The following is a 17,130-nucleotide window of genomic DNA, read 5'->3' on the forward strand; positions in this document are numbered from 1 at the left end:
TTTTTACTATGATGCCCTATTTAGACTTGGAGAAAAAATGCTCATGATCAAACAAAAAAATCCCACATGAAGGAAACGCACTTCAGAGGGGTTGGAACAAGATGGTCTTTGAGGCCATTTCAACCCCAGCCATTCTTTGATTCTGTGGAAACAGTGCAGTTTTTTTGTGGGGGTTGCTTGGATATCTATTGTCTAATATAGCTTCTGAAAGGTTCTGAGTGAAGTGTATGGCTTCTGTAAAACTGGAAGTGTGCTCTCCCTGGGACACGTGGTCCAAATGGAATCTTTGGTTACATTCCCCTTTGAATTCATATCAGTGTCCCCAGGTTCAGTATTATTTTTCAGGTCTCGTTACTCCCCTATTTCTCTATCCTAGTGGAGTTCAGGAAGAAGAGGGGGAAAACAAATCTGACTTCAGGCAGTCGACAGGATAAATATGCTTTCCACATTCAGGCCTTTACATGAAATCTTTCTTGATCAGGTATTCAAATGGTCTTTGTAGTTGACACTGAGGAGACTATGACAGAGGACTTCAGTACAGGAGGCCCAGTTGGGTTAGTTTTACATACACAACTGCTCCAGTTTGTTGCTTTTCTATTTTTTTCAATGTCAGTCCCTAAAAAAAAGAAGGAAAGTACTAAAAGGTCATTCAGGCCAAATTTCCTGGTTTAGAATATATAATTTCTGGTGTTCCAAATGTCTCAACTCTTGTAACACTTGGGTCTTTGCTTAAAAAGAACAGTATGTGATGTAAATAAGAGAAGGAACAGTCCATGATTTATACTGGTAGTCTTTCACCTTTTAGAATATCTTTGAGATGGTGCCAGTAGTAGTTTCTTTCTTCTGTTCCTGCTGATGTAAGTAAGTAGTTTCTTCCTTCTGTTCCTTGTTTTCCTTTGTGAAAAGAGGTCTGGGATAGTAGCATTGTTTTTCTACATGTTAAGACTGAAATCAAAGTGATGTAACCAAACTCTTGTGGGATATGAAGATGTGGTATATATGTAGACATGACGAGTGAATAACAAAAATTGAAGGTTTTGTGTTTACCCATGAGTGGAATTTATTTTTTTTTAATGGAAATTAACATTTATTTACTCCTTAATGGAAATGGTAATGGATTATTTTGGAAAGAGGTGAGGAATGTGAAAAACTCAATAGCTCTTAATTACATACTTCTGAAGTTTTGGAATGAAATGGGAATTTGAAAGTGGGTAAGAATATTATGACTAAATACACATATTTCCTTTAGTTTGTCAGTAGAATTAATAAAAATGTGACTTACTGCCAAAAGTTCATGTTTATATGGTTCTGGGAGTACTGTACTCCCATGAGAGTGGTATACCCTTAATTTACTGTAAAAGTTAAAGAACATTAATTGGACTGATGCTTACATGGGTGGTTGTTATTCCAGCTGTTGGGAAGTGTGGGACTTGATGGAGCATGATATGCATGGTGGAGTTGTGTATTTCAGAAGCCTGATATCAGATTTGGAGAAGCATGGATGCTTTTTTTTTTCCCCTCCTTTTCTTTTGAAACTTACTAATTTGTAAGGCTGGTTAAACTAGGTTATTTTATTACATGGGCTTATACTAGCAGATTTATTAATATGCATTATACGAGAGTTTCTATCTCTGTGTGTGTGTTTGTATATGTACAACAGTTACCATGCTTGTTTTTCCAACATCATTAATGTTTTTGGCCTGTAATAACTGAGAACATAAATTAAAATCTAAAAATAAAGTGCATTACAAAAAGAGTAAATAAAGATGTTTGGCGTTTCTGTTAAGAAGCTGTTCTTGCATTCAGTGTTTATAATTGATACAGTTGTTTCCACTGCTTCATTATTTCAATATTGTAATCATGTCCGATTTGCCCATAAGTGTTAGCCCAAGATGCAAAAGGGAATTTAGCAGTGTGTGATTATAAAAATATTCTGTGCTAGGTGAAGCATGGTAGTTTTGATTATCAAAAGTCATTTGTGTTGATCTCTCTTCTGAAGCTTACACCACTTGAGTGGAGATGTGAAGATCTGTGTGTAGCTTCTAAAATTGCTACCCTTGCAGAGTTTCAGATTTCATCCTGGTAGCTAGGATGTGGGCTGAATGCCATTACAGTTTGCTATGTTAGGGATTTACTGGTGCTATTGGGTAACCCTGAAGAACGCTGTAGATAACTGCATTGCGCAAAATTACTGTCTTGTGTTTCTCTGGGGTGGAAGATGACTTCAGTTATTAACATAATTAGACAGATTTAATTTTTTTTTAATTTAAATGCTTTCTGTAAGCATGCAGTTCAGACTTTCTGAGCTAGTTACAATGGAGCTGACTTCATTTCAGAGCCAGAGATCAGGTCTCAAGCTGTTTTCTACCACACCAGCTTTTATGATAGGCTTTGGTCCCTCCTTGTTCTGATCAGAAAATAAGATATAAAATTGAGTCTACCCTTTGAAAAGAGTTCTATTTTTCAGCTCTGGAACATGCTGTGCTAGTAATACCTTAACTGAGGTGATTCTTAATAGGCTGGAGAGCAGAGAAGGAGCAGTTTTAGTTATTTTGTGGGGATCAGAGCACTGCAAATGTGCTTGGATGCCATAGTGATAAGTACTATAAATATCTAAATGAGCCAACAACTGGAAATAAACTTGTAAACACTTAATTCTTTCCATTATCAAATGCAGCGATTGAAACATTTTCTGCTCTCCCACCTCTTGCTCTGTACTTCGAATTGTGCACATAAGAAAACAAGAAGGACATACAAACTCTGTCATCTCATTTTCCTAGGAAGCAGAGAGAAGTGATCATTAATCCCTTTGCAGGAAAATGTAATTCAGATTGTGTTCGAGCTTGTTAGTTGTCTGTAAACAGTGAACTACTCTTTTGTTTAAATAAAGTCTAAAACTGGGTAGCAATACAGGTAGTAGCACTTAAAATACTGCAGCTTTTATGCCATGTGATATGCTCTGTGTAAGCATGATGGGCTGTGTTCAGTAGTGCTGGAGGTTCAGTGGATACTCAGGAGGGCATGTTGACAGTGAACCAGCATCCCATTCAGGTGCTAGGTAAACCTTGCTGTTGGGAATTGAGATGCCAGTTTGATTTCTAGAATTATGGTAATCAAATCCCAAAACTGCTCCAAGGAAGGACTTCTTTTTTTTATGTGTATGTGTGTATGGTGCCTTCTTTTTGTTTTGAATGCTTTAGCATGTTTTATCTTAAATGACTACAGAAATCATCTCAAATATGGAAATTGAAGTTGGGTTAGGGCTCTATTATCTACAGTAGATCAAGTCTTTTATCTGGGACTGCTGATATAATTTGTAGTGAGTGTGTTTCATTCCAAGGAGGGTGAATTCAGTGGACCAAATGGTGCCTGACATATATACAATTTGGCAAAGGAACTTCTGGTATTCCAGGATGAGAAACATTCTGTTAAAGCATTTTTCATAATTAATTAATTGCATTTTCTTGCTTTTATGATTTAGTTGGATTTATTGCTTTCATTTAATTAGTGTGCTAATCATAAAATATTCTAAGTCACTGTAATGTCAGGGCACTAAACTCTATCTTTCCTCTGGCATAGGAGGGGGGGAGAAAAAATAACTTTAGAAATGGATTGCAAGTAAAAGAATAGAGAAGCTCTAAAGTGTTGGTAATTTTTTAAAATTTATTTTAGGAATTATTTACAAAGCTAAATATTTTCATTAGGAGAAGCTGGGATAAAAGTCTCAGCTAGGCATTATACATTTCTGTCCTGATTCAGTATCATTTTATTTAAGCATTGGTTATAGTTAAAATCAGATATTTCAGCCAGTCTTGTCAAAGGGCACAAATGACCTTTAATTTTCAGAATATTTCTAAAAAAATATGACCTACAGGTTCATTTTAGTAGTATATAACTGTTGTTACATTACAGACAGACTACTGGCAGGTGAAAAAACACTGTGAGGAATTAAGACTCCAGGAAAACTTCAGTCATATTATTCCAATAGTAGCATGAATGAAGTTTGAGCTTTTTTTCCTCCAACCTTTTAAATTAACCTTCATGGCTTCTTTCATGGTGGACATTTAAGGAAGTAATAGTTTCCTTCTGGAGTGGAGGCTTGCTTTTCACAGTACAGAAATCCTACAGAGTGTGAGATTTAGTTCTAAATACACCCTCAGAATTAACACTCCTAATTTTACCTGTGTAACATTCAGAATTCTCAAACTATCAACTGTCCTCCAAAACCCTCCTAAAACTGAGTCCTCAGTTTGTGAAAGTTGGGGGTCCTGGAAGAAGAGTTTGTTTATGGGTATTACAGAAGTGTGAGTCCCTCTCCTTTGTTTTATGCTGTAGGTAAATTGTGTATTAGACTTGGAACAACTCTCTGTTATTAATAGTCTTAGTACCATGGCTGAAGAGGTGTGCCTGAAAAATAGAATATTAAAAGCTGGAGTCAAAATGGTGAAAGCCAGATGGTTCATGAAAGCAAAGCACTTTCCACATCTGTTTATTACATTGCAATCAGTTTTGTGTGATGGAATCCAGTAACTTCTGTATCTTCTTGTCGCTGCTGTTGCTTTCAGAAATGTTGAGAATTCCAGGTGGGTCTTACCCTCCTTTCCCCCAAGTTTATTACTACTTTGTTTTTCTTGAATTTGTGAAATTTAAAGAGGTGACCAGGGTAGCCGGTATTGCTGAGTGTAAAGAGCAGTGGGAGGAAGCAGGTAAAGTTTGCTAAGTGACATTAGACTAGTTGTTGCAACAGTTTGTCTCCTGTTCTTCATTTGGAAAATACGGATAATGATGTTTAATTTTTGAAGTATAAAAAGTGACTTCTTCTGTAGGATATAGAGCTGTGTTAAAATCCAATTTAAAGTTAATCCTCTGTGACCTGAGCTGGGTTCCAGATGGTGACCTACATGTGGAGTAGGCTTTTAATTTGTTATCAAAGTCCTAATGTATCCAAGAAACTTTAAGGGAAGATGAGATTATTGTGTGGTAAATGAAAGGTAAAGTAGAAAAGCTAAGAATACAAAAGTTATAAAATAGAGTGCTAAAGCTACTTCTTCAATATTGTATTTTTGTATTTACTTTATGGGGTTTTTTATTATTGGTTTTATTTTTTTTTCAATTTCTTATTTAAATACTGTGTTTTTTTCCCAGATCTTGGTAAGTATTTATGTAGACTGTTAGGTCTGCAACAGACCTATTCCAGTTGAATAATAGCTACTGTTATTACCATCTCTTTTACCATTTGGGGATCAGCATCTGAAGGGGAGAGACTTCCCCAGTGAGTTAAGTTATTCTTGGGGCAACAGCTGAATTTTTGGGGTTGCTGGGGATGATTTCTGACCCTTGGAAGGGATTACTGCTTGATATAGGCATTCCGTATTTAGTAAATTGCTTGTGGTTCATTGACTACTCCAAGAGGTATGCAGCAGTGGCAGTGCTGCAGCAAGGCAGGCTGGCTGTGCTTGGCGACCTGGCCTGACCTTAGTGTGCAGCAGGAGGAAGGAGTCAGACAGGGACATTCTTGGTATGGAGCAGTGAAAGCCATCAAGCAGTATCCTCCTGCCTTACTGGACCCATGGCAGCCTCGCTGCTATGGCTGCTCACAGCACCTGCTTCTGCTTGTAAAAGGATTTCTTTTTCCATCTGGGTAATGTACGTGTGTGTTCTAAGTGTACAGAAATCTGTGTGATACTTGGAAGAGTTACCAATTAAAGGCTGTCAATTATTGGAACAGGCTGCCCAGGGAAATGGTTGAGTCACCATCCCTGGAGGTTTTCAAAAGGCGTAGATGTGTTGCTTGAGGCCATGGTTTTAGTGTGGGACTTGGTAGTGCTGGGTTATTGGTTGGACTCGATCTTGAAGGTCTTTTCCAACCGAAATGATTCTGTTCTGTGCTTATGGATTTGGGCTGGGGCTCCCAAAGTGAGGAAACAGAGATAAGCTAGGAGGATGACTACTCCTCCTAGGCTCAGCTGTGGGAGGTCAGGAAATGAAGCTGGAGTGTGAGATTGGGAGAAAAAATGAAGGTGTGTTCTCTTCCCCACTTGTGTAGCCTGGCATAAAACTCTGAAGGATGCTGTCCTGTTAGAGCTATTCCTGGTGGGCTGTGAACCAAGAGATACACTGCTCTGTGATGAGCAGAACAGGTACCAGTTGAATCTAAATATTTTAATATTTAATTAATCTTTAAATAATTATTCCAGTTTAAAGACAATCTTAAGTAGGAACAGGGATTAAACTGTCATTGGTGGATATATCACAAAACCAGCCAGAAACTCCAGTCTCACTGAAAGTGGGATTTAACCTTCCAGTTACTTGACATTTAATTGAAGGCTCTGTTTCTGCCTGTAGTCACGAGCAAAGTGTGGGGTATTGATACACACCTTGGTCAACCACAGAGTTTTAACTCTCTGGAGTGATAGTGCTCTCTGGGATTCCTCACATTTTGCTCTGGTCCCTTGTGTTAGAGGGAGTCTTAACTCTCCTCATGTGAGTTTCTCTTCACATGCAAATCCTTTGCCCTTCTTGTCTTAGGTGGTGAGGTAGTTTTGCTGCTGAAGGGTGTCAGCCCAGCTAATCTGGGAATGCTGTTGTAGGAGGTGGCAGCAGAGGTAAGTTAGAGAATTGGGATAATACAAGTAAGTTTCCTCTGGAGGCTGAGAAAGAACAACTTACATCTGTCTTGGTATAGGAAGGTGTAGGTATGTACCTGCTACTGTGTGTTCTCTTGCAGAGAAAAAAAATACCTAGAATTATCCCCTTCTGGAGGGCAGGGACGGATTTCTGTTCTGATGGGCTGTTTCTCCAGTTTTTTTGAGTCATCCCTAGCTGGGGATGAAAAAATAATGCCAGCAAGAGGGGGTTATCTGGTGTCTGTTGAAGTAGATGGTATTTGTGGCATGGGTATCCTGCAGATTCAGAAAGGAAGGAGAACAGATATATTGTGACATCCACAGTACTTTTTCCCCTTGAGCCATTGCTTTTAAAGAAGGTCCTAGGGGGATATTTGATTTCTTCATGTCTTCACTGTTAAATGCTTGTTGTTGGAAAATGCAATTGGAAGCTGTAGATGGCCTTCATAAAAGGGCAAATGCAAGTTAAGATCTAGACTTCTAACAAATGAGACAGCCAACCACAAAAGAAACTCCCTGTGGCAGTATAGGTTTTCACTCATACTTCTATTACAACGAAATCAAGTTGCCTGTTTACGTGACTGCTGTTCTGGAATATTGCTTTATCCTCTTATCTGGGGGGGTGTGGGGGGGTGTGTGAAAATAGAACCCGTTAATCTAAAAATTGTTCTACTTAGTTATATAACTGTTTCTTAAAAATAGCTCTAGATGGCTGGAGAAGATAGATGCTGTAGGATACAAATTTCTTGTTCTCTTGGTTTGTGCTCTTTTGCATAGAGCATCTACATTGCATGTGTAATATTTTTTACTATTTTGTGGTGGCCAGTTGCATGTAACTCACATGAGAACATCCTGTGAACATCCTGTAGCACAGTTCTTTCTCAGATGCTTTACATGTACAGCAGTAAAATAGCACCAAAGCTGAAGCTGAGGCTAGAGAGGCAAATCAAGAGAACACGTTGAGGGTGGGGTATTTCTTTTTTGTGTGTGTCACTTATCACTGGGAAAGTTTAACTTTTTGAAAATGGTTGTTGAGGACATTCTTTATTCTGTTGTATTTCAAGAAATCACAATTGTATTTGGCCATGGGTGTGTGATATCCTTGGGATAAAGAGGCAAAATACATAAATCAAAAGGTTTATTGTATTGTGGTAAAATGAGTTCATTCTTTTAAGACATACTTCTGTCTCAACATGCTCAGTTTTCTCATCTATAGAGATTTTTATGTACGTTAGGTTAGCCTTTTTCTTCGCAGATTAATTTAGCAGATGGCCATTGCAAGCTTGGACCAATAGCAGTCATCAATAACTTGTTTTCAGTGACTGATATGGAGTAAAAATTTGCCCTTGGGCTTACCTGCTGTTTACTCTAGACTGTTTGCTCAGATAAAATCTGTGAAATATTTTCTGCTTCAGTTAAATATCCCATGGTATTGTATTTGTCACTTGTTCTTTTAATGAATATGTACTTTCACATTTCTGTAACATTGGCATCTGGAATAATTGAGTAGAGCAAGGAAAAACAAGAATAGAATCTTGCAGTAGTTGACTTTGCTGTAATTTATTTTTCTCTGCTAAATAATCTTACCCTGTAAAACAAGTTTTGCCTGCTGCTTCTTGAACTGTGTCCCTGTTCATTAGAGCTGCCCTTGTTGCACAGGACCGATGCCTGACTTCATTTTGGAGTGGCAGCATCCCACCTCTATACACTGCTACTTTCCTTTACAGTCCTGTTATATCAGCTTCTGAATCTGGGTTTCATGTGAGTGAGCTAAGTTGACCCAGATCTGACTCAAGAGTAGAAGTTACTAAATTTTTTCGACGATGCTTCTCTTTTGGAGTTGTGGATTCCCCATCTGAGTATTATTAGCCTAGATATTGCTGGGTACATTGGCACTTCTCAGAAATATTAATAGGCAGTACTCTCTTTTCGTGTCCTAAAATATCAGTTATGCTAAGATCCCTTGGGCAGGACAGATATACTTGGTGTGTATCTGATATGTTGGGGGCTTAGGGGTTTTCTTTTTTCTCTCTGCATGTATATACCTAATGAGTGTTAAGACCTCAGGTGTACTGTACCACTCACATGTACTTGCCTTTTTCGGTCTGTTTATGGAGTTTGTATTTGTTTTCCTTTATCAAAAACTTGTTCATTGCTTTGGCACAGTCTCTGTGAAGTCAACTTCTGCAAAACACAAAATGTTGTTGCAAGTTTTTGTTAAGCTTTGTTTGTTGAAACACGTAAAAATTTATTATTTGAGTTGTATGATAATTGGTACTGCCAAACAGCTAGTTTAACATAACTTTTTAAAGGCAGAATGTGGATCATTTTACCCAGTATTTTCTTGCACAAAAAAATCCAAAACCAAAACAGCTGTATATTTCAGGGGAATGTATATTAACTTTTAATGAGGAGTGTTTTGGATGACAGGTTATTGTACCAAGTGTAGTTTAACATCAGTTAGTACTGGGAACTTTGACCTCAAGTCTGACTGCAGTGGCACATAGGAGTAAACTAACACTTTCTACTGAGCTTGTCTCCTGTGTAGTGGTTTTTTAAACTGATCATGTATGATCAAAAAGGCAAATGTATGATCTCCATGTGCTTCATTTTGGTACGGATTTTGGTTTGATCACCCCATGCAGTTCTTTGGGAAGATGCTCAGATTGCCTCTTTTCATCTAACTGAAGTGACGGCATTAAGAACTTTGGATTTTGAAATGGGATGTGGAATGTAGAGGTTGATTTGTAGTGCTAAGGCAAGAGTGTAAGAAGTGATCACTGTATCACTTAGTTGCATGTCCTTGCTGCTAGAATTTAAGAACTTCGCTACTCAGTTTTTTGCCAAGTCTACTATCTCAGAAGTTGTGGGAACCTGATGTTAATATACAGAGATGACCTCTGAAGCACAGGACAGCACTCTTTAAATAAATCAAAGCCAGTGAGTGTTGGCTGTGCCTTAATGAGACTTGATCAAAGAGCAGACTGGTGAAAGAGTATTTCAGTGCCAGAAGTATTATAACTTAAACTGTAGCTCCTATAGGGCCTGTGTTTTTTCAGTACTATGTTCTAGGGAAAAGACTGTGTTTTCAGGTAAATCTAAGTGAAGCAAGGCAGCTTTTTACATGGTAAGCTGAAAACAGGATGTGAATAATATGAAAACAGGGAAATACAAGTAATTTTCTTTGAGTAAATACTTTTCCTTGGTCAGTGAGGAGGTATAATTTTGTCCTGTTCAGTGACACTTTCTTTGTTAAGCTTTAATAAATTTTAAAACATACTTGTTTCTTGCTCCCCCTTTTTTTGTAGTATTTGCCAGTTGAGAGGGTTGTCCTCATTACTTTCACTGAGTAGGAGTGTTGCTACCTTATCATCTCTCTGGCAAGAAAGGAAGAAGGTATGTTTGCCTGGAGGGCGTGGAAAAGAATGAAAAGTCACAAATGGAGGAAAAGTAAATTCACTAACCATAGAGGAGGAAAATATTGAAGATGGATACCAAATGGCCAGGTCTTAATAAACTAAATGGGATATGTTAGGCAAGTTTCTCTTCAAGTATGTTCATATGCACATAACATTCCCTTTGTTTGTAAGGATGTCTGAGAAGCTGTTTGCCATTTGCTAGAGCTCTGTGTTACCTCTGAGTTCCTTTCCTTGAATAAGTGTGAATGTCATCCTGGTGCTTGTGTGCAGCTTTTACTCTTTCCAGTTTGGTTTTCTGCTCTACTTACTAAAAATCCTTTAAACTTGTCTTGTAGTATTTTTTTATTTTTGTACATTGTAGGAGGCCTGTGAGGCTGTCCTACCATTTATTCCTTCCATCTCTCTATGATAACATTGCTTGGGGTAGTAGCTTTACCAGTATTTCATCTGAAGGAAAGTCCTAAAAGCAACAAAATTGCTTCAGGTTTTGAACTACTGTTTCAGCTGCAACCTTTAAGTTCACATTCATGGTATTCAGTGTTGTACTGTTCAAATTCTTTGTGAATTATACAGCTTTTAAATTCCTTCAACTTTTAAAACTAGTGAGTTTTTAGGTACAACTAGCTTTCCTTTGGTATCTAACACAGTAGATTACAGAAAATCCCACACAATTAATGTGAAACAAAGTTGAAGTGACTTGCAGTTTGCAACCCACATCTTACGTAAAAGAGTTCTGATTGATACTGGCAGTGCAGTGATGGTGATGGTGGAAGGCAGTGAACTTCCTTCTTTTTTCCAATTGACATTAATCTGACTTGCTTCTGAACACCACATGACTGTTTCTGCTTTGAAGGCATAGATGTGACACAACCATCTCAGTTTACTGGCAGTAAGTATTTTAGTATTTAATGTTATTTTAAATTAGCATTAGTTACTATTATGTTTTGCCTCTAGTAAGTTTTTTGTTAGCTATTCTTTTGTATTAGTTCCTTGCTGTTCAAACATAGAACTTTATCAACAAACAATGTTTAGGAATTCTTTCTCATACAAAACCTGTTAAAAGTCTGAACAGTTCTCTGCTGTGTCTGCAGAGCTTCCTTTTTCTGCCACAGCTTTCTGTGATGCAGGTTTTTATTCATTCTTTGGAAGAGTGATATTTGCAGAGATTTCCTTCCTTCATTCACCTCGTATTTTGACATAGTAAACTTTGACGTAATATGAAGAAGGCTTGTAAAAAGAATGGTGAAGAATTCTAGACAGTACAAGAAAGCCTGCAACAAACCAACCAAACCCAAACCATTCCTGTGACTGCTGCTGCACCCTGGAAAGGTATGCTTTTGCTTCCAGGGGATAAGAAGTCAGTCTGCTTACAGCTTTTTACTAGGACTGGCCTGCTGCCTGGCCACTTTAAAATGTCTCATTTGGCTCATCTGATTATCTCTGCTGCATTAAGACTGGTCCAGATTGTGAGTAGGTAGACAGAGAGGAACACACATGTAGCATCAATACTGCTGTCATGGCACATGATCCCATTGTCTTTGTCTTTCAACCAACTCCCAGGAGAGTTAGACACTTCTGTGGTTGAAAGCAGCTGTTTTGGAGATTTCTGGGAAGCAGCCCCATCCTTATGTGGTAGATGGAAGATTCAAGGCCCCTTCAGTCTTATGTTGGATGCTGGAATTGTTTGTGGCTCCTTGCTGGGGTCTGTGCCGTTAAGAGCTACAGAGCTGTTCAGAGGAACTGACATCCTATAATGAATGTCAGAGCTTTTGTTCACTAAGCTGCGGCCAGATTCAAGACCTTCTATTTGTATAATGGAGGCTTGACTTCCCCTGTTTATCTTCTGCTCAGTTAATAAGAATAGTTCAGTTTATTTTCCTGGATTGGAGTTAACTATGTCAGTGTTATGGGGTGTGGGTGGGAAGGGAGGACAGGAAGAGAAGGTCAACTGTTTTTAATACTGGTGTTTTTCTCCATGATCAGGGCCTTCTAATTTTACCACGGATAAAATATCGAATTTCAAAGTCCTTCACACAAGGAAGGACCTCTGTTTTCAGTGGCATTAGGTACACGTGCATCCCATAAACATGTGGATCAAATGCATTTTGGTTTTGATTAATATTACGTAACTATATTAGCTGATTACTCTGCTATTGTTTGACAGTGTCTTAGTGGGAGCAGTGAAGAATTTGTCCCATTCAGAAGTATATCTTAGATGGGAATTCTCAAAGCACTGGTTTCATTTGGCAGCTAAAAAGTTGTTTAGGGTTACAGTGAACCTTTTCTGACTCATGTGTTTTGACTAACTATTTGACAACAGATAAGGATTTTAAGTAACTGAATGACGGTGGTGTGTCTGGCCTGAGAAATAACTTCAGAGGTTTTTCTTCGGTAATTTAAAAAGCATAGCACAGGAAAATGCAAATGAGTAGGAGGTGTTCATTAACTTTATACTGGAGAGCTTCTTTCTTCTATCATACTTTCAGACAAAAGTGCCTGCTGTGCTTCTCTCTGTGATTAGTTTATTAAGACCAAAATTGATTCTGTCACATTATTTTCTATGCCAGATACGCAGTAATGAGGTATTTCAGAAGTGTAACACAAGATGGTAAGAAAGCCATATGAAATGTTCTTCAATTTTTATTCCATCTGCTGCTGTTACGTGGTAGAAATCTTGTAATGTGTTTTTAAAATAGCATGTTTTTAATTATCTTGTTTATGTGGCTTTGGAAGTACTGGATCAGGTATTAAAATGCCAAGCCTATTAGAAAAGTGCTCTGGGGAATTTTTTGGTGGGCCCCAAAAAAAGTTACTAGAATAATTGAAAAGAAAAATCTGTCATATAATCTGAATCCTGATGAAAGGAAACTCAGTAGCATCTAGCTACTTTTTTATCCTCCTGTCTCTTTTGGTTTTCATTAATGAGAGCAGTTTTAAGCTTTGAAAGACTCTGGAGACACACAAGCCATGTTTAAGAGTGTTTGTAATCTTCAAATAAATACCAGATCAGTGAAGTAAACCCCAAGTAATCCCAAGGAGAGAGTGCTTTCAGTTCTGGACTGACATTTGCTTACTCCCACCTGTATGGAAGAAAAGAACCTGTGGTTGTATAAAGTAGTCTTTGGCAGGCTTTGGCCAGTTGGGGCTTATTCCTGTGACTACAGAAGAAGTAATGTCTCTTAATTGTTTCTCTTAAATCTGTTTCATGATAGTTTCTGTATTCTCCCCTCTTTTCAATGAAATGTACAAATTTCCTGCTTTTTGTGTTGCGAGATGTTTCTGAATGCTGACTGGTTCTCTTTCCAGCTGAGCCTGCAGGCAAGGCAGACTTAAGCAATATGCTCTAAGAAAAAGTGTGAATTTTCTCATATGTTTCAGTGAGCATTAATGGGAAGACTAATTAGGACAACTTGAAGCCAAAATTACCATGTTTCTCATGGACAAATTATTGGAGACATCCATCAGCTGTACTTGGATATAAGTGCCATTCCAAGTTAAAATCTGTTTGAAGAGTTTAGAATTGGAAGTGAGGAAAAGAAGTTTAAATCATAACTCAAAATTAATTAATTTTTAATTAAATTTAGAGTAGAAGAAGGAAAAAGTCTACATATTAATAACTCTGTAAGCTAATAAATGCAGGAGATAATGTATTTCTAATTATTATTGGTTTTAATTTTAAGTTATAAGACCATGTATGGATAACATTGTTGGTATTTTAGACTGATAATGCTGTATTGAATACCACTATATGTTATTTATTATTTTAAGTTTACAAATACATGTATGCAGGATTTCTTTTACCTTCTCTGGCATATGTAACATTTCTAGTCCTAGAAATCTGCATAGCCTAAAACATAGGTCAGTTCTTTTTGAAACCTAATATACTCCTATTTTCTTTGGATATAAAAAGGCCTGGGACTGCTGCCTTTGCTGCATGGACTTTGTGCTGTGTCAGATTCAACTTCTAGGTATGGCTCAATGCAAGGATTAGTTGTCTTGAGTGTTACAAAGCCAGCAGCCTCAAGCTAAGTAGTTACCTGTACAAGAGGAGATGCATTTCTTTCTATTGTGCATTTTCATCCCTACTTTCCCTGAGAGAGTAGGAGGGAAGAGCAGAAGTCTCTTGCTGCTCTTCTGCTGTATGTTCTCCAAAAGCAGGACTCTAACCTGCACTTCCTATCTCATGATACATGTTTGAGACTCCAGCTCCATCAGGTCATATTGCTTTCGTGTCACTGCTTTGACATCTTCAGACAGAGGTGGCCGTGTATCTTTATTTCCATTGCTGGGCAGGACTGGAAGCTGTAGCCTCTGCTGTGCAATGTAGCCAGATGTACCCAGTTTGCAGTGGCTTCTGATGCACGTGTCTGATGTGCCATGAGAGAAGACAGGAGGCAGAGCTGAAAGGAGCTGATGCTGTACCTGGCACAGGCAAATAGGTTACGTGTGATGGGCATATCACAATTTGGACATGAATAGTGTTGCAATGTCACCATCTCCAGTGTTGCAATTATCGGTGGGCACTGATGTATTTGGTCAGAAGATTGTGATTCCTTCTGCTTGAAATGGGTTGTGTGGCCTTCTGCCTTCCTCTTTAACGTGTCCCACCTCTTGAGCAATATCAAGACAGAACAGCCAATAAAAATATTTCTCTCTGCAGTATAGAATTTTTTAAGGAAGAAGTGCAGGGAGGAAGGAAGGTCCTCCATCTTGTATGCAAAAAATGTTGCCCCACTGGCCTGCCACCGTAAAGCTGGGAAATGAACAATGGTTACTTTGGCTCACAGGCTGAGAATTCTGTCTGGAGCTGCTGTTGTCACTGCTTAGTGCACTTTTCTTTTTGTAATGATGGCACCTGAGCAAAATATACTTGAAAATCTCCCACTTTAATTAGTTTCCATTCTCATGGTTTAGAATGGTCTAGAAGGCCCTATTTTATCAAGAATCCTCTTTCCTTCTATTTTTGCATTTCACCTTGTATTTGATATTTTTTCCTATCTGAGCTAATGTTAATGAACTCTGTGTTGAACTTATTTACATGATAAATTTCTCTTCACAGATCATTCAACTTCAAGTGGTACATCATCATTTAAGCCCAGCCGATCACTGGTTTCTATTCCCACTGCCCATGTGATGCTGTCAGGTTCCAGCTCTTCACTTTCCAAACACAGGGAAGCTTTCAAGTCTGATGGCTCAAAATGGAGTACAAGCTTTGTACGGTCAGGAGGAGGCAGAAATCAGGGAACTCTGGACAATTCTCTTGACATGAAAGATGCAAGACCGGTAAGAAAATGGTCCTCCTTGTCTAAACTGAGTTCACCAAATAACTTCAGTCAAGATGGTAGTAGTCATTCAGTGGAATACAGGGCTGGTACAGACAAAGCTGTGCCACCCCAATTAAGGACAAATGGGCCAAGTTGTTTGCATGACAGCATGGAGTTGCTAAAAATAGAGGACAAAGAAACGGGGAAAAAACGATCTTCTCTACTGGACTGCAAATACAAATTTGAAACGTGCAGCAAAGGTGACTTTGTTTCGGATTCCCCAAGTAGGAGACATGCCTTAGACTTGACCTACAGTGCCTTACCTGAAAGCAAACCTACAGCAGGAGGCTGCGAAGCTTTCGGCCCGAGATACGCGACGCTGGGGCAGCAGGCTGTGAGCGGAGCTCCCATCCAGCCGGCAGTGAGGACTCAGATGTGGCTTAAGGAGCAGTTACGGGCAAATCCCCTGGACTGCAGGCCTGCTGAGGAGCCCTACGGCGTGGCTGCATGGCATGTGCAGCAGCTTGAAGACTTCCGAGCTGGTGACCAGCCAGTGCAGGTAAGGCTAAAACTTGGTGTTTGCTGCCATCATGTGGCATCATATGTTATACCTGAGGAATAACAGGTTTTAATGGAACAGGGAAGAGAGCAGGCCCTCCTAACCTGGTGATGGTATTTTTAAGCTTTGTTTGGGGATGTTGCTGCTTGTTTCTCAATATTAGCTGTTTTTTAGGTTTTCTTTTTTTTCTGCTGTCTTCTTACAGTTTACTCTGATTCATTGTGCCTGTCTATGTGGGACTAACATCTTTATGTGAAGCTGGGCACAGGAAGAGGATTATGAAGTAGCCTTTCCAGTTGTTTTAGACTAACTGCATAGTGGGGGCAATGTGAATGTATTTTGATCTGAATGGGCTTACAAAGAGGCTGTATTTATGCATTCTGCAAGGATGAATGAATATGCAATCTCATTATGCCTAGCACTTAAAAACTAAATTCAGTTTGATATTACTGTCTATTTTTCAGCTAATTAAAATCAACTAACGGTAGTCAACAAATCTGGTTTATTTAAATAAAATAATATGTGGTGTTGATGCATCATACTTGAATTATTTTCACATCGAGAATATCAAGCACACAGTTTTAAGAGATAGGTAGCCCTTTCTAATGTGTCAGCTGTTTCCAGCTCTTCCCCTAATGGGAAAGTACATTTTGTGAAGAAGGCAGTATTTAAAATTCATGCTCTTATTTACCTGTGCAGCAAGTTTGGCTTGGCTTGATTAAAAAAAAATCCCAGTTTACAGTATGTACGTTTGTCTTAAAGGCATTTTTCTATGGATATTATAGCTGTATGTTCAGAGTACCTGTTTTCTTCAGCCTGAAGTACATGAAATAATTTACAAAGACTTGTGCTCAGATTTTTTTGTTCCTTCTGTTGTATATTGAAGGAAAGAATGACAAGTTTAGAGATGCCTAACATCCAGTTTTGCTCTTAATGATATTCTAGTTTTGGCTTTTGGTGGTGTGGTGAATTTTTGTTGTGTTAGGGTTTTTTTGGGTTTTGGTTTTTTGTGGGGTTTTGGTTTTGTTTTATTCTTTGTTTTTTGTTTGAACTTTATTTCTGCAGAAACCCTCATCTTTCTCTAAGCATCTTTCTCCAAAGAAGATTTTGATGTTGATAAATTCCCCAGGTAGAGAGCAGGGGCTGATGGGGTCCTCTCAGAACTCAAGTGACAGGGACTGGCTCAGTGCAGAGGCTGGGTCCAGGGCACTGCCAGCTGGGCTCCTGGCAGCTGCTGGTGGCACTGAGGAGCACAAGGAGGG

At 38.6% G+C, this 17,130-nt stretch overlaps 1 protein-coding gene across 1 annotated transcript in view; it reads left to right on the forward strand.

Moving 5' to 3' along the window:
- LOC146439861 (centrosomal protein of 85 kDa-like) overlaps positions 1–16,366 on the forward strand; it is a 42,321-nt gene extending 25,955 nt beyond the window's left edge. Inside the window, exon 3 of the mRNA XM_085056099.1 lies at positions 15,105–16,366. Within this exon, the coding sequence (XP_084912225.1) occupies positions 15,105–15,931 (827 nt within the window). The 3' untranslated portion in view covers positions 15,932–16,366. The remainder of the gene's footprint in view (positions 1–15,104) is intronic.
- The last annotated feature ends 764 nt before the right edge of the window (positions 16,367–17,130 follow it).

This window comes from Lichenostomus cassidix, chromosome 3 (assembly GCF_008360975.1).
Source record: "Lichenostomus cassidix isolate B80296 chromosome 3, HeHo_3.0, whole genome shotgun sequence".
In the NCBI taxonomy this organism is placed as follows: Eukaryota; Metazoa; Chordata; class Aves; order Passeriformes; family Meliphagidae; genus Lichenostomus; species Lichenostomus cassidix.